Genomic DNA, 24,727 nt, shown 5'->3' on the forward strand with positions numbered 1-24,727 from the left:
AGCTCTTAGTCCAAGAGGGGAGTAATGATGTGGACGCATTCCTCAGGAAGAAATATCATCACCACCGGCAACAACAGTGATCCGATGTTCTCATCCTATCCAATTCGACAACAACAGTCTTATCCATTCAGCATATTAGATTAGACTATCTTGTTGTTTTTATCTTATCTTATTAAGTTAGTAGATTAGATTATCTTATCTTATTAGATTAGGATTAAGAGTGACTTATCTTATCCTATCAGTCTTATCTTATCAAGATAGAGCTGGAGGTCTCCCTATTCAGCAATGAGTCTCCCTAAGAGCAGGACTCTTGTAATCTCCTATCTTATCAAGATAGAGCTGGAGGTCTCCCTATTCAACAAGGAGTCTCCCTAAGAACAGGACTCTTGTAATCTCCTATTTAAGGAGCCACTATTATTGAATGAAAGCATCAAATATTTAGTCAAGAAAAGAGTAAGGAGACTTAGTGATCTCTTGAACAAACCACCAAGGCGCCAAGATAGGTACATCAAGAAAAGGGAGGGACAAGAGAAAACAGGAGGTTTTCCCCGCGGACTGACCCGTGATAAGATCCTATTCGCGGGCCCTCAACATATGCCAATTTGTATTGATCAACAAACAAAACCTCAATCATTCATAGAGGTTAATGATCTAGGACACATATCATTATTACCAATAATCTCCACAAGAACAACTCCTTTCTTTGAAACAATGAAACCTATGTGCATCCCTAACAGTAATTTCCCTGTCAGTAATAGCCGAAATAAATTTAATTGCATTATGGCAGTCCCCACATATTCTTAGGTTCTTCATCACAAGTATAGGTTCTCCGTCTGGAGTGCTAATCAAACCAAACGCAATTGCAAGCTTCTCACTGTGATGCCCTAACATTACCTCCTTCTCTTCTCCCCCCGTGACATCATCTTTAACTAAAGCCCATCTCATATCTGGCACATAACCAGCTTGTTTCATCTTCTTGGACATCTCCTCCAAGAACCCATATATTTCCTTTATCCTAGGGTGTGAACCATCTTCAGCAAAAAATGTGTGGATCAACTTGTTGACTTCAATCCAACTACAACCTGGTTTCTTCTTTACTGCTCTTTCTCTCATCAGTTTCCTAATCGTTGCAACCTCATCCCATCTGCCAGCATCACCATAAATATTTGAAAGCATGACATAGGGAGCTGCATTGGAAGGTTCCAGAAGAAGAAACTGTTCAGCTGCTTTAGCTCCAAGCTCCATATTCCTATGTGTCCTACAGGCACCAAGTAATGCTGCCCAGCCAATCGAACCAGGATCAAATGGCATCGTCTCAATCAACTTCACAGCTTCATCCAGTTTGCCAGCGCGTCCTAGAAGATCAATGATGCATGAGTAATGTTCTGCTTGTGGTTTGATCCCAAATTTGTCATTCATCATGTTGAAATAGTTCCAACCTTCATCCACCTTTCCAGTGTGTGCACATGCAGAAAGGACAGAGATGAAGGTGATGCTTGTAGGTGCAATCTCCAATTCTAGCATTTGGTGGAACAGGTGCAATGATTCAATACCGAGCCCATGCTGTGCATAACCTGCAATCATTGAATTAAATGAAACGCTATTATGGTTGGGCATCTGCTCAAATAAACGCCTAGCATCTTTTAGATTCCCACATTTTGAGTACATAGCAATCAGAGCATTGTTCACCGAGATTCTATTTGTTGGTATGTCAGATTTAAGTGCCAATGAATGCATCTGTTTTCCCTGTGACGGAGATGACATGTTTGAGCATGCACTGATAACACAAACAAAACTACAATCATCTGGGTGGTAAGCAAAACGTAACATCCATCGAAAACAATCAATGGCCTCTTCAGATGATTCCTCCTTCTGGGAGTAACCAGAAATCATGGTATTCCAAAGAACCAAATCTGGTGCAGTAATCTCTTCGAAGACCTTTCTAAAATCTAAAATGCCATGGTTGCATTTTGAATATAAATCAATCAAACCGCTCCCTACATGGGAATTTTGGTGATATCCGGTTTTGATCAGCTGAGCATGAAATTGAAGCCCACCAGAGATATCCCCAGTGCAAGTAAATGCAGTCAATACACTAGCCAATGTATACATGTCAACGTTGACCCCTCTACGAACCATTTCCTGAAATAATCCCAATGCTTTAGAGCCTTCCCTGTGCTGCCCATATGCCACAATCATACAATTCCAAGAAACCTCATCCTTAATCAATCCCATTCCATCAAAGATCTTTTGTGCCTCATCTAAATGACCGTTCTTGCTGTAATAAGTGACCAAGGCGTTGTTTACGGAAACATAAGAATCAAAACTACCCACGACCGCGAGAGAATGAATTTGACAAATTGCAGACATGTCATCGCAACAGGCAGTAATTACAGCTGATAGAGTGAACCCATCTATTTCGGTATTCATCTTCCGCATTTCAGAAAACAAATCAAGTGCCAAAGTGGTGTCTCCACAATCAGCATAAGCAGAAATAAGAGTGTTGTAAGAAACGATGTCACGTTGGGGAATCTGGTCGAACAATTGGCGCGCAATATGGGGTTGCGACTCTTTAGCGTAAGCAGATATGATTGCATTGAATGAGAAAACATTTGGGTAAGGAGTCTGGTCGAAAGCATTGCGCGCGGAGGAAAGTCGACCGCATTTAGAGTAGAGGATAATGAAATGATTGGAGAGGTAGGTTGAAGGAGGTATTTGGGCCTTTAAATAGAGCGTCTGAAGGGATTTGCCCGTAGCGAGGTCTCTCTCGGCAATGCAGGTTTTCAGAAGGTGGCGAAAGCGATGGAGGTTCAATGAAATTTGGTTCATCTGATAATTGCGAACTTTTTACCAGCTCAAACCCTCCACTTGTATTGAGAAAAACTCCTCTAACCTTTAGAATTTGAGCTGAGAAAAGTTTGACTGTTTGGAGAAAAGGTTCCTGAACATGACACGTTACCCCACTTACTGTCTTACACAGTTACACCGAGTGACAATCAAATGGTTTCCTTCCAAACGCTTTGGTAATCTGTCCTCCGACCAACTGCATCAGCATCTAGTCATCTACCATGCTACGCAGATCTACCGCTACCGTAGAAAAGTATTTCTAACAGAGAAGTAGGTCAACCTCTACAGCAACCAAGGATTTTGCACTTTGGTGCCTTATTCTATAGCAAATTGGAAGTATTAGTCTAACTCAAATGTATAAATAGACAGTCTGCAACTTCTTCAGAGCACCCATTTCTTTAAGCTCAGTCGGTAATCCCAGATAATCGATCTCACCTTTATATATCTTCAGAAATTGGGGGAGTTCCTTTGGTACTTGGCTTCGTTACGAACATCTGAAGCTTTTGTCGCTGGCCGTAAAAACTGTAACCATGTCGAAGAAATCCTGTAAAACACGATTAACAAACTTGGTAGTACCTCGCAACGCACGATCGCATCCAGTGCACCCTTTGGTTCACGGAAAGCGTGGACCCTCCAATTGGGTACACTGTAAGGTGTAAACTCGACGTTTCTGACGGGCCCAACCCGAGTCTAGACCGACCCAGCCCGCAATTTTACACGGGCCGGGCCTGGGCTAAAAGGTTTGAGCTTTTAAATATTATGGACAGGGCTCGGACTAACACTTATCCAGAGCTGTCAATGGATCGGGTCTACCCGACAGAACCGATATGACCCAACCTATTATATAGGTTTTAGTCTATGATTTTGTCTCGATTAATAATTGGGTGGAGATTGTATTTTTGCTGTTCCAAACCAATTCGATCCCAAAGCGACTACAAGGTTAATAATAAAAAAGGATTCCTATATTATTTATAATTTTTGTTATATTCAAAAGGAAAATTTTTATAAATTGTGTAAGATCATTTTGGTTAAAACACTTGTTTTATCAACATAATCATTTTATTATGTTTATAAGTTTCAAATAATTGTTACCATACGTAATTATAAATATGAAGTATAATTGGGTCTATTCTTGTCAGTAGGGGTGCTAACCGAACTGTGGACTTATTTTTGAAACTGAACCGGGGTTATTGGTTTTTTGGAAAATCAGTAATCAAAATCGAACCAGAGCCAATCGGTTAACCAGTTGACCGGTTTGGTTAATCGTCGGTTTTTTATTATTTGTAATATATATTATAAAAATATATAAATATATGATAAAACATTAGAAATATATAATAGTATATTTTAAATAATAAATAATATATTATAAATATATATAATGCATATTTATTAATTTATAGTGTATGAAAAATATATAATATAATAAAAATACATAAAAATATATATAAATATATGTATACCGGTCGGTTCGGTTAACTACCGGTTTTCTATTTTGATTAACCGAAACTGAACCACTAAAACACCAAACTAATCTATTCGATTAACCGAATTTTTTGTTCGGTTTTAATCGATTCGATTTTTTGGTTTTTCTTGCTCACCCCTACTGGTCAGACTGGATTTCCCCGATTAATAAATAGGACAATTCTAGGTCAGTTACATGGAACCGATTAAACAATGGATTTGGGACTGGTACAACTTGTCCCAGACCGCACCCGACCCATTGACTGTTCTACCTATGTCAACAATTCTCCAACTGTTTTTGCGACTAAAGCTTCATTCGATGGAGCTAGAAAAGGGTGAAACAACGAGAACAAAGCCTCCAGAATAAAACCTGTATACTTTATTTTACCATTGGCCTTTTCTTGGGCTTCCGGGACCGGGAGATACCATTGGCCTCGAGTAACTCCAAATGTGTTCCAAAGGACATTCAATAGTGTTTACATGTGATTGGTTACATAGCCTGCTAGACACACCATGGTGAGCAGGAGATTTGGGCTTCATTTAGTCTAGTTGGCATGGTTTAAGGTAACCAAGAGAAGAGAATTATCTCGAGAGGAAGTGAAGAAATCAAAGTCTATGGTATTAAAAGCTCATCAAATGGTGGCACTAGAAAGCTTTGCATCAAGGGTGTAGATGAAAGAAGCATCAAGGGTGTAGAGTGCATAGTCTTGTATTTTATATTATTCTATATATACTTGCACTGTACATATTGTTAACTTATATTTTTCATCTTTACTTGCACATGGCCCCATAATAGTAAATCTAAAAAGAAAATTGTAATACCAAATCCGAGAGATATGCTTAGAGATTTTGAGGGAGAGTTCAACTGGATCCACATCTACACCAGTCAGACTTATAACCACACCTAGCTTTAATGTAAGGTCGTCTATACATGTGTGCAAGTAAAGGGTAATAATATAAGTTCGCATACAGTTTTGTGAATTTGATCTTGTTCCTCCTATTTTGGAGGGATGCTAATTGACCATCTCAACTATATATTGAATTGTAAAAGCATGTAAACAATATGAAAGCCCATAGCCAAGTAAGCTATATGGGACAAAGGATATTGAGGATTGAATTGAATATAATTAGCATTATTCATGATTCATCAACATTTATCTAATTCGAACTTGGTTGGGTAATTGCAGTCTGCCAAGGCTGACCTGGTCCGGTTGCTAACAAGTAACAATTAGGTTTGGGTTATATGGGGTGGTCGAACCCAATTTGGGTCTTGATTCACAGATACTGCAAAGATGCTTTTATAGATTAACACTGTGACAATCACTGATAATACTTTAAACAAATTGTGCCAAGTATAACTGGGCAAGTTATTAAAATCCACAGGTAACTAACGTACCCATCCCTATAATTCACTTCTAAATATTGGCTACACCCAAGTCAGAGAGATGTAGTATCGACAAGAGCTTCCAATATTTTCTTCTCAAGTTCTGTTTCATCAACCCACATGGAACTCTGCCGACGTAAAAGCTCATTCTTTTCTTTCTTATTCTCTTCTCTCAGCTCTTCTTTTGATCTCCAGTTTTCTAACTTCTCTGCTCTTTCTTTCATCTGCATTTACAAGTAGATGCACCTTGGGAATCAGACAATGAGATTTTAAGTAGCATACAGAGAAAACAATTCTTTTTAATAATAATGAGGAAAAATAAATAAAATAAAATATGGTGGACACGCTGGGCTCTAGTGGAAGCAGAGATGGTTCATTGATTGAGTTTCACCACATTTTAAGAGAAGACGGCCCAACGCTTTAGAAATTGACCAAATTTAATCATCTCTTATATAAAAGAGAAATCAACATAAACAATCACGATATTTTTTTATCATATTTTCATTTGAAGTCAAGAAACAGATCATTATTGAAAAACAAAAATTAAGCAGCCACTTAAAATTCTAATAGACAATATTATCAATTAAATTTCTCTGTTTCTTATGCAACTGCAGGCTGCCATTACATTTAACTCAAAGTTCCAGTGGACAGCACATGTACCCAGAATGTGAGGAACTGGAAATGGCACAAATTTCAGGTTTTCTCTGTGAAATCTCTTTACAGAAACTTGATTGTGGGAAGAAGATGTGAGTTTTTTTGATAAGTAGAGGAAGATGGAGTTTCCTGCTAAGGAAATCTGGGGCAATTTAGCACTATCAATTTTTTTTTTTTTTTTTCCTTGGCTGGTGGTGTTAACAGAAATTCGAGAGAATGGTGAAAAGGTGTATCGATCTTAGCAACCTGATGTGTCCTATATGGAAGAGCAGTAAGTCTTTTTTTTGTTTTTTTTGATAAATTGAAGAGCAGTAAGTTCTGATCACCTGTTTTTTCACTGTAAATTTGCTAACTGTTTAGACTCATAATCTGAATGCTATCCAGTGGCAAATTTGCCATCCTGCTTTGGTAGTTGATCTTCTTAACAGCTGGTATGTTCAGATTTCAGAATATGAATAAGATTGGCAGGACATCCTGGGGTAAACCCTCAAGCAATTTTTTGGGCAATTTGGTCTGAATCTTGACTTTTTGTTCAGGAAAAGAGTTCGGAAGAAGTTGCCATTGTCTGTTGGTCTCATTAGGTACTGGCTCTTAGCAAATAATTTTATTAGTAGGGAGCCCAGCCATACCTTTTTGTCTATATATATTTTTTCATAATTGAAGCTCTTTGGATGATTGTACAGAAGTTCTTTGTACATGGGTGTTTATAGTTTTGATATCTAATACGATACTTTACCTTTTTCTAAAACAGAAAGATATATATCATATATACCTATATTATATATTTGGGGAAACTGGTTTCTACAAACAGCATCAGAAGCTGGCACCACATTCAGTTTAGACTTTAGGGTGGTAGTAAGCAGTGACATAATTAGCCTTTCCCTCTTGGTCAGTCAAAATTTTCCATTCTTAGAAGATTAAAGAAAATGTTTTCCCAGAACTTGACAACATTTCATCTTGAATCAGAAAGTGTTGGACACAATAATACCCTTAAGACTTAACTAACAGTCACATGAGCCTGCAAAATAGCACCCAAAGAACTCTGGAGTCTGGAGAGCCTAATGCAGCCCCCACCACTCAGTCACCCACCACATAAACCAGCCAAATGTACTGAGAATTTTTTTAATCTGAGGTGGTTTATATCTTTCAGACAGTTCCAATGATACAATAAAATTACCAGGTTAGACCTATCTGTCTTAGCATATCCATCAAATCAACAATTCCAATATATTCCAACTTCACTATTTGAACAAAACCTTACATCCATTATCCATCAAGAAGGAAAGACGATTGTGACCAAGTGTTCTATATAAGATCTTGATTTTTAATATATCTAGCCATTTTGGGTTTAATTTCACATGTCTTAGAGAATCTATTATTTTTTGAGGGGAGAGATAATTGTGTGTGGTCCCTTAATCCTGCTGGGTTTTTTTCTTATAAATCTTTTTTCAAGTCCCTCATAGCCACTTCCTCACCCCCTCCTTTCCTGAAAAAGAAATTTGGTGTTTCCCTATTCCCCCAAAGGTCAGTGCTTTCTACTAGGAAGTTTTCCATGGTTGCATTAATACTTGTGATCTGCTTCAAAGGAAAAAACCAAATTGGTCTTTGTCCTCCAATTGATGTTTCTTATGTAAGTTAAATGGTGAGACTGTTTTTCATCTCTTAATCTCCTTTCCTTTGTTTTCTGTATTTGGGAATGGTTTTTTTTCTCTTTTTGGTTGCAGGTGGAACACTACTGCCAGTTTGGAGAGGTGGTTTTAGCTCATCTGTTTTGAGAAGCACAAAAAGGAGGGGCAGAATTCTTTGGAGATGCACAAGGGCAACGGTAATTTGGACAATGTGGGAAGAAAGAAATACAAGAATTTTGGAGGAGAGGAGTAAGGAGGCAGTGATATAACTCATAACTCTTTTATTTCACCATTATACAAAGCAAATCCCATTACAGAAGAAAACTCGGATTTCCATGCTAGCTACTACATTCTTATCTATCTGCATTGTATAAGAATCCGAAAAGATAAGAAAACACTATCTTATTTTCCACTTTTAATGCTCAGAAGTCAGAATTGGGTAAAGATCTTGAAACTCTTTTCAGACTTCAAGGTGGAGGGTTTCTTCAGGAGTTGGGAGCAATAGCTGGTTCTTCCTCTAGGAAACAAAAAATCCTAGAGGTTTGGTCACCCCCAATAGGTGTTTGGATGAAACTGAAATTTTGATGGCAGTAGTGTGGGCAATCCAGGTCCCTCAAGAATTTGAAGGGTGATTAGAAATGAGGATGGTATTATATGTGCCTTGTTCTCAGGCCCAATTGAGCAAGGAGATTTGATAAGAGCAAAATTTTTAGCTGCAGTTTTTGGGGTCGAGAAAGCTAAAGAGATAGGAATTAGTAGTTTGATAATTAAAGATTCGAAGATAGTAGCGGGATGGTTGAAGAAAGGTGAAGGGGTGATTTGGCATCTTAGGAATGAATTCAGGCATTTCAAATCGCTGTCAAAAGACATAAACATCCAAATAAGATGTGTTAGAAGATTTGCTAATAGCTTGGCAGATGGTTTAGCTAAGAAAGGGGTTCAAAAACAACATATGTACTGAGCACAATTGTAATACAGCGTTGGATGGCTTGTTCTGTAATGGGTTTGCTGGTTTCTCACAACCTGTTGTAATCCGTTTACTTTAAATATTAATGAATGATTTTCTGTGTTGCTATAAAAAAAAATTATTTTTTAGATTCTATTATTTATAGGTTCTTTGTTCTATGTAATGATTTTTTATATTTTGTTTTGCTCAGATAATTGTTTTATTTATACTGATAAAAAGGCTAATTGTTTTAATTCTTTCTGTAATCAATTTTTACCCTTTATAACCATCCATCAAGAGCTTCTGCAAACCTGAGATGGCTGATGCACAAGAACATCAAATCAAGAAATCTATAAATAATAGGATAAGAGAAGTAAATAGCACAGATATAATATACAACTACAAATTAGACAAAACTTATATTTACAACATTGCCTGGGATTTAGAGCTGCAAAAGACAAGATTTGAATTAGATATACCTACATCCAAATTTGAATATACATTTGAATTTTATCCCTTGGATTCTGATTCAATTGGGACCAGATTTGGATATTGACATATTGCATATCAATAGTAAATTAAACCTAAATTATCAAAGTTCCAGAGCATTGCAAACCATTTTATTCTTCTTCATATCGGTGTGTTTGTGCTCCAACCACCCCAACAAGTGGTATCAGAGTTTAGGTTCAAGTTTGTTGGTTGCTGTTCACTTGTTTGCGTCTGTTGGGATGGAACCTATTTCAACTAGTAAAATGGTTAGCCTATATGGTGCCAAGGTTCAAAATGTCAGTGTCGATGGGAATGTCAGTCATCCAGACATAAGAAACATGTTAAAAAATGTCGAACATATTGTAAAAATTGAAGGCATTGCAAAAACATTGTGAAATATGCAAAAATATAGAATGGCATTTCATTAAATGATAAAAGAAGCATAGGCACACCTTTTTAAATTATTATCTTTGTTCAAATTCATTAAACAAAGATAAGAAACTAAGGTTATAAATAAAATAATACGTTGTGAAGTTGTCCTGTAAGCCTTAAGAGTCAAAACTACATGATAGAATAAGTTTAGCAAAATTTAAACTCATAGAAAATGCAAATGATTCTAATAGATCAACCAAATAATTTATTACAACAAATAAAAACTAATATTTACCTTCATGTTTGAAAAGAATATAGATCTGTCTCAAAGCGGAAACCATGTACATCTTATATAAGCTAGCTACCAAACTGATAGGTCTTAAGTCTCTAGAGTGAAGGGCTTCAGCCTTTTTGGGAATCAGAACTAAGAAAATAGAATTTAGTACTGGATTAATGATACTCCTCTCAAAAAATTCACTAAAACCTCCAGAATATCATCTTTGAGAAAATCACAACAGCCTTGGTAAAAAGCCATAGCAAATCCATCTGGCCATGATGCTTTAGATCCATCCATGGAGAATACTGCTTCCCTAATTTCCTCCAACTCAAATTTTCTTTCCAGCCAATCTTTTGAATTCTCTGATAACTAAGCCAATCTAACCCTTCTAGCCAAATTCTGTCACCAACTAGCCTCATAAATATAGATCTGAAATGTTGGGCAAAGGCCTATGGGATTTCATCTTGTTGAGTGAGTCACACCTACTTCTAATTTTGAGATAAAATTCTTCCTTTTCCTCCTTCTTTGATCCATTTATACCTTGATTTTTGTCTCCAACTTATCTCTTCCTTAATTAAAATGTCTTCCAACTCTATCCTCAAGGATCTCCTTTCCAGTTTAACATTCTCCTCAAGGATACCTCGATTTTCCTTAAGGTCCAATTCTTCAATCTTGTCCATAACCTTCTATTTCTCACCTCTAATCTCCAGAACTGATCAATATTCCACTTGTTTTTCTCTTCCAACAGTTTCAATCTCCTAATAAAGCTCATATCCTTCCATCTGGTCCTCGAAGGACACCCAACCCACCAATATCTGATTTTGTCAATAAAACCTGGGTGGGACAGCCACATGTTCTCAAACCTGAACAGTAAGGGCTTCCTTCCACTCAACTCTTCCTCCAAAATGGAAATCAACCAATGCTCCTCCCAATCCACAGAAAATAGGAATCTATACAATTTAGAGAACACAGGATTAGTTTGCAAATTAGACCAAGCGAATCTTCCATGTGGAAAGATGCAAAAGGGGGAGTTCTTTTAGCCCAAAATTATCAATTAGCTTGACAAATTTCATCATACTCAAGGTTATTTTCTGTCTTGGATTATTGGATTCCTCAGTAAACCTGATTAAAGGCTTAAGACTTTTAAAACAATGCATACTGATGTTTGTTATCATTGGATACATGATCTCTTGGACAACCAATTGATGCGCAGGTTGATTAATAAGATTCACACTAGTAAGAATCCATCTGATATAATAATGAAGGTGGTTCCCAAGGATAAACACATGCTGTGCAAAAAGCTAGTTGGGATATGCTTGATGAACATCTTGGCTATTTGCACTCCCCCCTCATGGGGTTGGAGGGGGATATTGTTGGGTGTACCATGGGTCCAATCCCATGAGGAAAGTTCACTTGAGTGGAGTGAAGAGAGCATAGTTTTCAAGGCACCAAGGCGAGGCTATGCGACAGGGGAGCACTTAGTCGCCTAGTCGCTAGGCGATGGATTTTTTTATGTAAAAAACATAGATCCTAGGGTAGTTCCCTAGGTACCATAACCATATTTCCTTAATAATTATTCAAAATTTTCATAAGAAAAGTATAGAGTTCATGTTAAAGTATAGAAAATCAACATATTAATGAGAAGAAGAAAAAGAAAGAAAAGAACACTCAAAAAATATAAGGGCTGAACCCTTATTTTTGCTATAGGAAAAGAAGAAAAAAAAGTAGTAGTAGAAAATGTGTTGATTAGACAAAATTTTAAGTTCTTCCTTACTTATTGGTTCAGGTTTTAAAGTCTTTGAGGGTTCAATACAGCATTTAGCAATGCTTGTATTGATTAAACCCTAACAAATAAGAAAATGATAAAAAGAAATTAGTATATAAACACACAAAATGAATATTTTAGTTTAATAGTGCCTACTTTATAATTATAATGTCAAAAAATAAAGAATAAAAAAGTATTTTATAATACATAGTAGAAAACTGCATGGCGATTAGAAGAGGCGAGCCTCAAAGGGCGCCTTGTCGCCTAGGCGTCACCTTGACAACTATTTCAAAAGGAAAATAAGAGGGATAGATACGAGTCTTTAGGTTTTTTCTTGGAGGGTTTTATAAAAGCACATGGGGTTTCTTGGAGAAAGGAGAGCTCACTGTGAAGGCTCATACCACAATAAGTTGTTGCTACCAATGATGCAAGGAGAGTAGGGAAAAAAAATAGATTCAGAGAATGAAGATCAGAACAAGGAATAGATTGAAAGGGTTGTAACAAGCCTTTCAAATTGATAATATGGATTGAAAGCAAGCCAAAAGTTTTTTTTTTTCCCCTGATAAGCAACAGATAACTTTCATTAAAAGCGGAAACCTCTGCTCAAAAAGTAGCTGGCATAAGCAAATTGCTAAAGGCTTTTACAAAACAAAACAATTCTAAAGGCACAACGCAGAGCACTAACATCATGAATACATGAGAGAAAAAAACAAACATTACAAATCACCACCTGGTCCTAGACAGCCCCATTCAAGGTTTTTAAAACCAACCCAGACAACGAACGGGACAGGGGTCCGGTTCCCGGGTCAAACGGTTTGACCATTCGAACCGAAAGGATGGCCCATTCTGACAAAAAATAAAAATAAAAACTGGTCAAACCGTTGAACGGTTTGACCGCCCGGGTCAGCAGTTTGCTAACTAAATCAACGGTTTTGGGGGAAATAATGGTTATGGGGTAAAACGGAACCGGTTACCTGACTGGTTCCTGGTTTTTCTGGTCTGACCGTCCGGTCTGGTCCGGTTTTGAAAACCATGGCCCCATTACAGCTGATTTTTCTTTACCCCAGTGTTTTAAAAGCGCAAGGACCATTTTGTGCTTGAGGCACGCTTTTTTGAAGCAAGACACAAAAATGCAAAAAAAAAAAGGTAAAAATTCAAAAAAAAAGCCAAAATCCCAAAAAAATGAAAATATTAAACATATTAAACAAAATATTAATTAAAATATATACTTAAATTTTAAAATAAAGGTTTTAAAAAAACCTATTATCTCAAATTAAAATACATAAACATAACATGTAAAACATGTTTAAAAATAAAATCAAGCATAACATATAAAACATATTCAAGCATGTAAACTCTTAATCTCTTTATTTTTTCCCAATTGCATTACTTCAAATAGCTAATGTGACGTTAAACATTATGGATTCCTGATTATACGAGTTGTTTTTGTACCAAGCCCCACAAGGCAAGCCTGAACCAGTCCATGTCAGGGTCTTGAATTCTTAATCCCTATAACAAAAATCTTTAAACTTTAAGTGTCTTTTACAAATATCTCTTCATTTATTCATCCTAAGAAAAGATAATTTTAAAATACGCTTAAAGTTTTTTTGATGAATAAAATACGCTTAAAGTTATAGACATTTTAATCAATAACAGAAAAGTTGTAGACTTTTTTGTAGGGATTAAGAATTTAAGACCCTGATATGGATTTGTTTGGGCTTGCCTTGAGGAGCTTGGTCAGGGGTCCAGGTGTGGAGCACCCGGCTCAGCTGTTAAGCATAAAAAATAAAAATAAAAAAGCAAAAATTTTCAAAAGACGTGCACTTGGGCTGAAGCACAAGCCACAGTAGGCATCCACGTTTTGAAAGTGTTGCACCTAGGACCTAGGCAAGACGTATACCCTAAAATGCATCTCACCTATGGCACCTAGGTGCACCTTTTAAACCACTGCTCTACCCAGGCCATTAGCACTCCTTGGCACCCTATTGAATGAGGAATTCAAAAAGGAACCCTAGTATTGTGCCTGTCTCACCAATGGCCTAACCTTCCAAGGTATCATATCATGTTTCTTCATCCAACAGATTAGAATTTGACAATCACCTTCCACCTCCATGTTCCTTCCTTTAACCTCATCAGTTCCAGTACCTGTAATAGAGCTTTCAATTTTTTTTTTTTATCAATAACAAAGGCAATATCACTGCACAATAGAAGAGAATGAAAGGGGAAGGGATAAACTCTCTTAGCCCCTCCCCAAATGAATTACATCACAGCCCAAAATAAACTGCTCCTTCCCGCCCCTTGCTTAGCAAGTGTATCAGCAAAGGCATTTACATCTCCCTTGACCCAATTACAAGTCACCTCTATCCCTTGTAACCAATTAGCAGCTTCTCGTATATGTAGAACCACCATCCAGCTTTCAATTCAGCCCTTAAAGAGTTACCATACACAATAGGCTCAGAGTAGCTAAGTAGGATATTTCCATTAGGGTCCCTGACACCACTCCCAATACCTAAGTTTCCTAGGTTTCCAAAGCTGCACCCATCAAAATTTAACTTAAGCTGCTGATAAAAAAACAAAAGATTAACTTAAGCTTCTGATAAAAAAACAAAAGATTAACTTAAGCTTCTCTGCTGCTGGTAGACACCAACTGACCACCCTACCCGAATTCCTCTCCTGAAAGTCAACAATAATTTTCTATCCCCTTAACAAATCATTTAGGGAAACACCTTTGAACTCTTTGGTCACCGAAGGTCGAAGCCCAATGGGCAGCTCTAATCATGGTGAGCTCAAATAACTTGTACACCCCTCTTGCCTTCTCAAAGATTCTGGCATTCCTTTCATGCCACAGAATCCATAGCACAACACCTCTAATAGATTGCCATAGAATTTTGTGTCTCTTTGTGTAACATCCAATCCAGTTTCTGCTAAACTCTTTAATATCTGTAGGAGGCACCCAAATATGCCCCACTAGAGAGAAAAAAATGTTCCCATAACTGAGATGCAAAGGCACAATGCAGCAAGAGATGGTTAGTGGTTTCTCCAATTTTCAAAAAGAGGACAGATACATGAGGTGAGAGACACCATTTTTTCCACTTCTTTTGAAGCCTCACAAGTGTTAATGACTTGAATGGCCGTTTTCCAACTAGGGGTGTCAATGGACTGGATTCGGGTTGGACCCCATCCAAATCGCATTTAAATTGGACGGGTTGGAAGGTCCATGCTTTTGCATCGGATTGGACTGATCTGCATTATTTTGGTCATAAGTAATTGGTGGACCGAAACGGATGAAGCTGATTAGTCCACAAACCATCTGAGGATCAATTTTACTTTGGACTCCAACTCTCCAAGTCTCCAACCTAGGGTTTCTCCAAGCGATCTCTCTCCAACGGCTTTTTTTTTTTCGACGGTTCTCTCAACGGTGAGTCGGTGAATATCTCCGTCTTTTTGCTTGAGCTGCATGTACAGAGGATGTGTTGTCTTCACTAGCGGCTATCTCTGAGCATTTCACAACATTTCTCACTGGCGTTTATCTCTCTCCGACAACTTTCTCTCTAACATTTTCTCTCTGGCAGTTTTCTCTCCCCAACGGCCATCTCTCTTCTGTAAACTGCAATCAATCTTTGAAATAGGTAATATACCACCCCTCAGTTGGCTTCCTTGATGGTGCAGCTCATCTATCTTGTAGTCTAATTTGTTGTTTGGTTCGTGCTTGAAGTGGTTGTCTAATTGTGTTTGCTAAGTCTAGTGATGCTCAATCTTGCTTTGTCTTAGGTGGTATCGATCTGTTTTTTGTTTCTTTTTTTTCAGAAAATTCAACTTAAGATGCTTGGTTGTTAAGTAGTGGTTGTTCTGGCCAGTTGTTTGCTATTTCAGGTCCACCAATTACAAACATCTTTCATATCTTTTGCTTTTTGAGCCAAATCATGAGCATCTCTGGTGAAAGACCTAGATTTATATACAAAAGTAACCTTGGTCTGTTTGTTTTATTGCTTGTAATGTTTTGGGTGGGCATTGTTATATGCTGGCTTTCTGCAAAATTTCTAGATGCCAATGTCAATGTACTCAACTGCTTTTGTTTTTCACTCAATAGATTCCTTGATTTCTTGGTGGGTGAGCCTCCTCTATTGCCTCTAGCTTTCCTTTGGTTTGGTTAATGGGGATAGTAGAAAAAAAGTTGAATTGGACAACCTAAAGGTACAGAAATCTCAAATCTCTAATCAAATGTTTGTTTTTATGTAATTTGACTAAGCAAATGATTTATTTCAAGATATTGGAGCATATGCCATGCATCTAGGTTGGACATTTTTGCTTCACAGGTTGTATTTTTTCTTATATTTTTTATAAAATATTTGCTTGTGAAATTTGGATTCTATTGGACCTAGTCCATTTATAATGGTTTATATTGGACTGGGTTGGGTTGAATCAATACCTAGTCTATTGATAGAAGATTGGGGCTGTCAATGGACCAGGTTGGGTTGGACACAATCTGAATTAAAACCAAATTGAACAAGTTGGAAAGTCCAACAAGACAGTGGGTTGGATTGGACCAGTCCAATCTCGTCCAAGTTGAACATGTTGAACAGTCCAATAAGTCAGTGGATTAGATTGGAGTAGTCCAATCCGGTCCAGGTTGAACAGTCCAATAAGACAGCGGACTGGACTAGTCCAATCCATTCCAGGTTGAACAGCCCATTAAGTAAGACAGTGGATTGGATTAGACCAGTCCAATCCAGTCCATGTTGAACAGTCCAATAAGACAGTGGATTGGATTGGACCAGTCCAATAAGACTAGTTGAATGTAAGGACTATTTTGTGGCCGACTGTGCAGTGATGGAAGGTGATGGTACTGTGTTGGTTCCTAAATTTTGCAAAATCTTCTTTGATTGGGAGCTGGGCTTTGTCTGTGAGGTTCTACAGATCTTAAAAGATAGAGCAGTCAGGGAGGGGCAGCTGGATATGTGGGGCTGGAAGTGGAACAAGAGTGAAGAGTTTTCAGTTATTGTTCAGTGGTCATTCTAGAATTGCAAGAGTAATTTACTTTTGTTTTAGATAACATGACTGATTAGTTTTAGTGAACCATCCATTGCATTCTCAGGAAATTTGCCTTGTTAATTGCTCCATTTCTTTGCATGTGTCTTTAATGCTTCCATACTCACTCTAGTTACACTTAATTTCACTAGAACAAAACCAAAATTCAATTGTTTTCTAAAATCCCATTTCTTATATTTTTATATAAGAAGAATCTATAGATGAATTACTAATCATATAAAAAAGGTCTACTAATTGATAAGATCCTTATAAAAGATCTTTTTAGACTATTAGAAAATTCTTAATACAAATCCTTCTTTGTCCTCTGCCTCCAACACCCACCTCCTGTGCTATGATATTTTTACTCCAGAACTAGAAGGGATACCAAACAGAATATGTGTTCCATTAAAGATTGCATGTTCTGTTCTGTCTAATTCATATTGATGTCTTTGGCTTTGATCTTTTCTGCAACACCCTCAGAGTTCAAAAGCTTCTGATTCCCGAAACCACTGATAGAAGTAGCACACATGAACCACTTACTATTCGTAGATGAGCATCTCACCCACCTGGTCCACCATCTGTCCTGTGACAGCAATAACATGGTTGGGTTGTGATGATATTAAAACGTCTGTAGTTGTCACATTGTTATATTACTAATTACAAAAGAATGAACTGTCTGCATAAACCAGTGTTCTCAGACTTGGACTGCACAGGAAACCGGACCAGAATGCTGATGGAGTGATGGGTCATGGAGCTCATGGAATGGTTAACTAGTAACCAGGTCAAAATTCAAGGGTCCAGACATAGATCATGGGGGAGATTCTACTAGCTTATCTGAACTGTGCAAGTTGGATTGAATCAAATGGTTTATTAGATGTGAGTGTCGGTTGTTTCTTGTTACTTAGTGGTTTAATTGGCTGATAGAGTAGTCAATGCAAAGTCCATTTTCAAATGGTAAAACATATTGTTTGAAGTTGGGTAGCTTGAGTATTTTCCATGCCCATAGCCCTGTGTCAACTGATTAATTAATTCTTTCCCTTTCTATACATCGGTGCCATCTATTTTCTTTTCTGACCTTAAATTTGTTTTACAGGCATTGCAGAACTTGGAGTGATAATGATTACAACTTTTTTGGATGGTTGTTTCCTCCAAGTAGTGTTTGGAGACTTGGAGTGATGATGATGATTTGTTGGAACACAAATCTTGGGTAATAAATTGGATAAAGGATTGGATGATCTTGACAGCAAAGATACATGGTGATTATCAATTTATTACCTTGATATTCTACCTAAAAAATCTCTAACTCTATGGTGTGACCCATTGACTGTGTTTTTTTTTTTTTTTTGGTGTGGGGTCCTCACTCCTCATCCTATTAAAATCATGTTCGATTGATCAGTAATAACCTGCACAAGAACAGTATGCAGTAGCTCTTGTGGATTCTTTGGTGAAGAACTTGTCAAGATGGTTGAAATTTGGTTCATCTTTTTTTTTTTTGTTTTTTTGTGTGTGTTAGTACTAAAGAATTAAATTATAAAAGATTATATTGACACAAACTCTTAATATGGAATGACCAAGTGTTGCATTTCAATCCGGTTTGGACTGTAATTTTTAAACAACATTCGGGTTTCATGTAAATAGTTTCATTTAATTTGGATTGGATTGGGTCCAATCCGGTCCATTTTCATTTCAATTGGACTGGATTGGATCCGGTTTGTATGGGGTTTGGACCGGATTTGGTCCAATCCATTTGTAAATGGACCAATGTTGGACTGGATCGGATTGGGCCAAATCCAGTCTTGACAGCCCTATTTCCAACAAAAGATCTTCACTTTAGGATCTGCCAACAGAGAAAGAGCTGGAGGAGGAGGAGGAGCTGGTGTCCGTCTATGAGTATACACTTAAATTGGGGTATATCAGTCATTGTACTTCCATCATATCTATATAAGATTGGGTCGGCTAGGGAGAGAATTCATTCTCTCTAGACCAGATCGTGGTTCTCCTATTCTCTTCTCTCTTCTCTCTTTTCTTTCTTTCTCTCTTCTTCTCCTTTCAGCCTACTACTGAAATTCAAGGGCCAAAGTGTTAAAACAGTTTCCAAGAGGATATTCCTCCTTTTGAGGTGAGAAGTATTATTGTTCCTTTGTTGATTGCATTCCACTTTGTTGTTGAGAGATTTGGATTGTAACCTAGGGGGTTTCTTCTCTTGACGTTCTGTTTCTTCTAGTTGCTGCTAGAGAGTTGATTGGATTCCCATTAGTATCATTATAGTGGAATTTTTACTGGGTTAGTGCCCCGTGGTTTTTTCTTTTCTTCACATTGGAGAGGTTTTACACATTAAAAATCATTGTGTGTGCTTGTCCATTGTGCTCTTGCAGTTTATTTAGCTTAAATATTGTTTATTACTATTGTTCTACTGCCTTGTTCATACTTGGTTTGAGCAAAAAGGAAGAACGATTGATTTTTGGGTAACCCAGAATTTTGCCCAGAAAAATACATCATTTTGCTGCAATGCATCTGCAAGCACGATACCCCATTTTGGTGCCATATGGTGCATTTGTAAACTGCATCAAAAACAGAGGTCCAGAGCATTGGAGATCACTTTATTCTTCTACATATCATTGTGCCCCAACCACCCCAATATATCTCCTTCAGCACCAGATGAGAATTATGAGACAATATGTTGAAGTGGATGAGTAGCAAGTCTATGATGATTACAACTTGAACCATTACGTTTTCGAATAGAAGATATGACCCTAAATAAATGCAGAATGGAGGAACAGGCTTTAAATAATCAACCTCATACGGTAGGGATAAGGCTATTGGGACTGCAACAGAGAATTTTCTCTTAGAGGAGACAAAGCACATGTCTGGAGAAATACAACAAACACTTTATATACATATTCCCCTGGTTAAAATTATTGAACCGATTGGGAAGATTTTTAACCTTCTTACGCAGAAAAATGGTTACCATAAAGAAATCATCAACGACTACATCATCAATGAAAGGTTCGCATTTAAGTAAAATAAGATGAAATGGAAACTGAAACGTCAAGTTAGTTATCGATAGATGCCAGAAGATGCAAGCCAACAAGAGAGAAGGGTGTCGATCAGCTCACAAGGGTTTGGCGGAACTCCTCTTCGAACGCCTTCCGCTCTTCGGCTCGGGCCTGGGCCATGGCAGCCTTGGCAGCGTTCCTTTCCTCCCTAGCGAGACGCATGGCCTCTCGCTTGGCCTCGTCCTTCTGTTGCTGTTCTAGCCTCTGCAACTCCATCTCGTAGATGTACTGCTTTCGGAGCTCCTTGACCTGCTTGGCATAGTCCCTCCTCAGTTGCCCCAGTTTTGCCTCTGCTTCTTTGGGATCCTTCGGGGGTTTCCAGCTGCCCAAGAACTCATTGGGTTTCGAGAACTCGTGTTGAAGTTGGTGTTGATTGCGGAGTGAAGGTGTGGGAGATGAGCTGTTGAAGCGGCGGAGGCTTTGAGTAAGAATGGATTTGAAGGTCGGAGATGAAGACCAACGCGAGGAAGAACGGATAATCTGACGAGACGTTGCCATGGACGGAGAGAGAGATAGAGAGGAGAAGAAGGTCCGCCGAGGCTCCTAAGCTCACTCCAAAAATAAGGTTTAAAGTATATAAAAGCACGTGACAATTTTAGGTGATGAAAATAATAATAATATACATTCAAATTACTTTATATTTTGTATATACTTCTATCTATAAAGTAATTATATATTAGAGATGTCCTAAATGCTTTGTATTTTTTGTATTTTTTATTTTTTTATTATTTAATTATGATATCATAATTTAACCTATTTAACATAGATGGTTAATTTTATACACTACTAGGTAGAAGGACAAATTCAATTTTTGATTTATTTTTCAAAAAAATGAAACATATTGTTAAAAGTATTGAATATAGATCGAATAACATAATTTATTGATAAGAAAATATCTTAAATATGTCATTATTGAGAGAAAATGGGCATTAATTCCTAACATATATGACTCAATGAGAAGGATTTAAACAAAGTGAAAAATAATAATTGAAATTATATTTTTTACCCACACCATTAAAAAGCACTAAATTCAAAATGCATTTTTTATATTTTTACATGTATAAAAATAATTCTTATTTATATCACTGGTTTTTGTTTAATAGTAACATCAACAAACATGAGCCAATTGCGAACTTCGGCTTGTTCTTTAGGGGACAAGGGCACCTACTCTTTATGAACGATCTTAAAAACATGTGGGCCATCTGAATGATTCTCTTTTTCACACGCTCCATATGGAAACCCATTGTGGCAAAAGAGTTACACGTCTTCAGACATCAGGTAAACACAGGCCAGGAGAGAGTATGACGGAATTCATTAATCTGACCACATTGTTTAGGGAGACGCTCATAACCACAAAGAGGGAGCTCAGTTGAGAGAAGCCAACCCTTTTGGATAATAAGGGAGACAGTATCAGAAACGCTCCGCGATATAGTAAAGTGCTCACGCCTCATGACAACCTGGATGTTAACACGGTCGACCATGGCAACGCCAAGAGGGAGCATCTCTTCTCTCTCATAATACTCTATTGATTCCCTCTTAATGGTAGAAAGCTCGACCAGGAGTGAGGAATCATCAGCACTAGCATCATTATCTCCATCCCTCTCTGGACGAGCGTTGCGTGTCGGACCAAGCACCAAACCCTCATCTTCTACTTTAGCACATGAAGACTCCCGTACGTCTCCAACCACAACCGGGTTGCCCCCAACTCCACCACCTGAGTGGCCTGCTCGGTTAACATAGTCGACAGCTGCTCCTGCCCTAGACTGACATACTGAACCTCATCCTAATGAACTCTGGCATCATCACGTACCTCAGGATTAACAATAGGCTCTCGATGCGGTGTCACGATTGGATCGTCGTCACCGCCAGTCTCCTCCTACCTGGAATCATCCCCACTGCGCCCCACTTCATTTACCACCGAAGCCGACACATCGGCGTGAGTGGCACCATCTGCCAATACCTCCTCCCCTCCATTCTCTGGCTGGAGATGATTCTACTCGTTAACCAAATGCCTAATGATAGACGGCATAGCAACACTAGTAGGAGGACGAGGAAGGCAAACCTGTATAGGGAGCATGATTAGTGCAATATTCACAAAACACTATAAAGACCATATGCATCTACAACCATACCCCTTCCTGGACGATGCACCCATTAGGGAAACAAGGGCCTACAATTTACGGATGCTTAGGGCATTCATCCCCTTCCACTCTCATCAGAATAAACGACTACAATACAACAAATCTACTTGTTAGAATGGAATGACAAAACAAACACAGAGCAGAAGAGAGGGGAAGTCAAAGACAGTTAAAAATCAATAGTTACCAGGTCAAGCTCTCTCGCCCCCTTCTCCCGCGTGTGAGCAGCAATTTTCTTCACAAGCTTACTCGTCACCCGCCGATGGAACAGTGTCGTAACCAGTGCTTTGCACGTTCGCTTCAATAGTGCCCGTTTGCACCTCTTTGTAATGCACCGCCTGGGTGTCATCTCCTAGAGAGCAACTTTTGCAGTCTCCTTCCATGACAGCTCTGTCCGAACCCCCTCTATTGGAGCCACAGTTTTTGCAGTCGAGCACTCCTCTCCCTGTCCCCTTACCACATCACCGGAAGCCGTAACCCCCGTCACAGTCTTTGTAGCCCGTTGGTGTGAGAACTGATCTATTTCGCACTCAACAGAAGGGGTAAACAGGCTTCCCCGAATTTACGTTCACAGAGGGAACCACATATTCCTCCGCTGACCAATGAACCCCAACAAGCAGAGTTGTCCCTGCATCTCTCGCTAACAAAATGGGGCATAGATGCCTCCCCACCCACTCTGTCAAGGTCCTCGCATGATGGGAGATGACAACCCTAATAGGGGCAAATTGCTGCCTTAACTGCCATGGTTATCCTACACACAAGTCTCAAGTGCCGATACCATCCTACCTGCTCGACTACGGGTACCACGAGGGCTTTCATCAAAATGTTCCACCACATGACTAGTAGGCGGAGCCTTAACATGCCTCGGACGCGGCTCAATCACCATAAACAATTGAAAACTGTCGAGCAATGAGCAAAGGTAGCCGTGACGGAGGGAATTGCACACCTCCACACACACTTGTACCTAGCCAACGGGAAGCGTGTAATGCATGCGAAGGCGAGACTGTTGTGACATTGCCAAAATACATCTTCACCTTTAAAGTACAAAAACTGTGAACCCAGACTATCATAGTCAAATTGGGGCAGAAGGTGATCCAGCCAGTAGGCAATCGATTGAGCTTCACCCAACTTGTCTAAGTAGCTAATAACGTTGGGCAATAGAATAAGGTGGGTGACTCCCATCACCGAGTTATTGATACCAATAGCACATTGCTAGTCACCCCCTTCAGGAACATTTGTGCCGACACAGAAAAGACATGGAATGAGTAATGTATTCCGCGTATGATAAAGAAACCATCCAAATTGGAAAATTGGGCCTTTATTTCGTTTACATTGAAATCCTTACCCGTCTTGGCATTCAACCAACGCTTTCCACGATAAACATCTAGAAGTCACATCTTTTGAATCAAAACCATCCATGGTAGCCATGTGGACATGTAGAGGAGAAAGCTTACGAGGAATGACATCAAGATCAAATCTCTCGCAAATAAACATAAAAATAAAAGGAGCACTAACACACTCTATAGACGGCAATGGAAGTTGGTGTCCACCAGTGGCAAAAATGGCAAGCAGCACTAACACACTCCATAGACCAAACCATAATCGGGGCTACCAGAAAATGATGGGCAAGTTACACTATAGTAGCAAAAATGAATATAAAATCAATCCCGGGACAGTAAGAATCTTTTCCCCAAATTTGTGTATCAAAATGGATTTGCCAACAATAATAATAACAAGTAAACAATTCAGCCAAATAACAAAAAAACAGATAACAATCACCATACAATAGCACATTAGAATTTTTATGTGAAAAACCCCAAAATCGGGGAAAAACCACGGGACCTAAGGTTCGTAAAAGTCTTCCACTAATTCAGAAATTAATGAGTACAAAATCTTCTCTAGTTGCAACTAGAGGCTTACAAACATCAAGTAAATAATTCTTGACTCATAAGAACAGTATTAGCATCACCAAATGCAAGGTGGATACAACACAAACAAAGGTTTAGATCTCATCGAGTTGTTGTAAATCTGAACTGAGAAGTAGAAAAATGAAGAAGAATCACCAAATCTAAACTGGAGTGGGATTCTTAACTCCACTTAAATCATCAAGAACGGACTGGAAAGGCACCTCTGAACTTGATCTTGAATGGAATAAGAGCCAATTTTTCTTCTTCTTCACAAAACTCAAAAAACCAGAAAAAAAAATAATTTTTAGTTCCGTGTTTTTTTTCTTCATTTTTCTCAGGTGGTTACGAATTTGATGCTAAAATAACAACTGAAAGTCGAAGCATTTTTTCCACTATACAGGGCTCCATATGGGTTGGGCCCGCACCCAACAGAAAATAGAAATCGAGAAGCAATATACAGAATGATCACAACCAAATGACATTGGTTGTCCGTCTTCCTCACCATGAAATCCCTCGCACACCTACATTCGAATCAGTGCTTGATCCAACCATCAAGGGGCAGCTTACCACGGGAAAAAGCAACGTCTACCTTCACCTTGAACCAATTGATCTCTACCACCAACTCTACATACACTCTTGTGAGCTCACTAGGGATAGTTTCAGCGTACTGCAAATGATGCACAAATACAGTACCAACCAAAGGCAAAGCCATCAGGGCAGCAACATCCTCCATCGTTACCCTGAACTCACCAAAAGCACCAATAAAAGTGTG

General features: G+C 38.4%; 2 protein-coding genes across 2 annotated transcripts; both read right to left on the reverse strand.

The window, feature by feature from the left end:
* Nucleotides 1–607: 607 nt before the first annotated feature.
* LOC148862148 (Pentatricopeptide repeat (PPR) superfamily protein) lies at nt 608–3,428 on the reverse strand. Its single transcript, XM_088982990.1, has one exon. The coding sequence runs from the start codon at nt 2,827–2,829 to the stop codon at nt 670–672; it is 2,160 nt and encodes a 719-aa protein (XP_088839116.1). The 5' UTR covers nt 2,830–3,428; the 3' UTR covers nt 608–669.
* A 2,165-nt stretch (nt 3,429–5,593) lies between these two features.
* Nucleotides 5,594–23,207, reverse strand: LOC148862149 (stress response NST1-like protein). Its single transcript, XM_088983692.1, has 4 exons — nt 22,236–23,207; nt 22,043–22,138; nt 19,971–21,972; nt 5,594–5,919 (listed from the first exon to the last, which is right to left on the reverse strand). Exons 3-4 carry the CDS (start codon nt 20,406–20,408, stop codon nt 5,749–5,751), a joined length of 609 nt encoding a protein of 202 aa, XP_088839818.1. The 5' UTR covers nt 20,409–21,972; nt 22,043–22,138; nt 22,236–23,207; the 3' UTR covers nt 5,594–5,748.
* Nucleotides 23,208–24,727: the final 1,520 nt, after the last annotated feature.

This window comes from Nelumbo lutea, chromosome 4 (genome assembly GCF_056320005.1).
Source record: "Nelumbo lutea isolate HS-2025 chromosome 4, American lotus-T2T, whole genome shotgun sequence".
In the NCBI taxonomy this organism is placed as follows: Eukaryota; Viridiplantae; Streptophyta; class Magnoliopsida; order Proteales; family Nelumbonaceae; genus Nelumbo; species Nelumbo lutea.

Excerpts from the sequence above, each read along its gene's own strand:
- LOC148862148 (XM_088982990.1), bottom strand. The coding sequence starts at position 2,829 with ATGAACCAAATTTCATTGAACCTCCATCGCTTTCGCCACCTTCTGAAA.
- LOC148862149 (XM_088983692.1), bottom strand. The coding sequence starts at position 20,408 with ATGGCAACGTCTCGTCAGATTATCCGTTCTTCCTCGCGTTGGTCTTCA. Across the intron at positions 5,920-19,970 it reads AGGAGTTCCGCCAAACCCTT|ATGAAAGAAAGAGCAGAGAA; the intron begins GTGAGCTGATCG and ends TTGTAAATGCAG.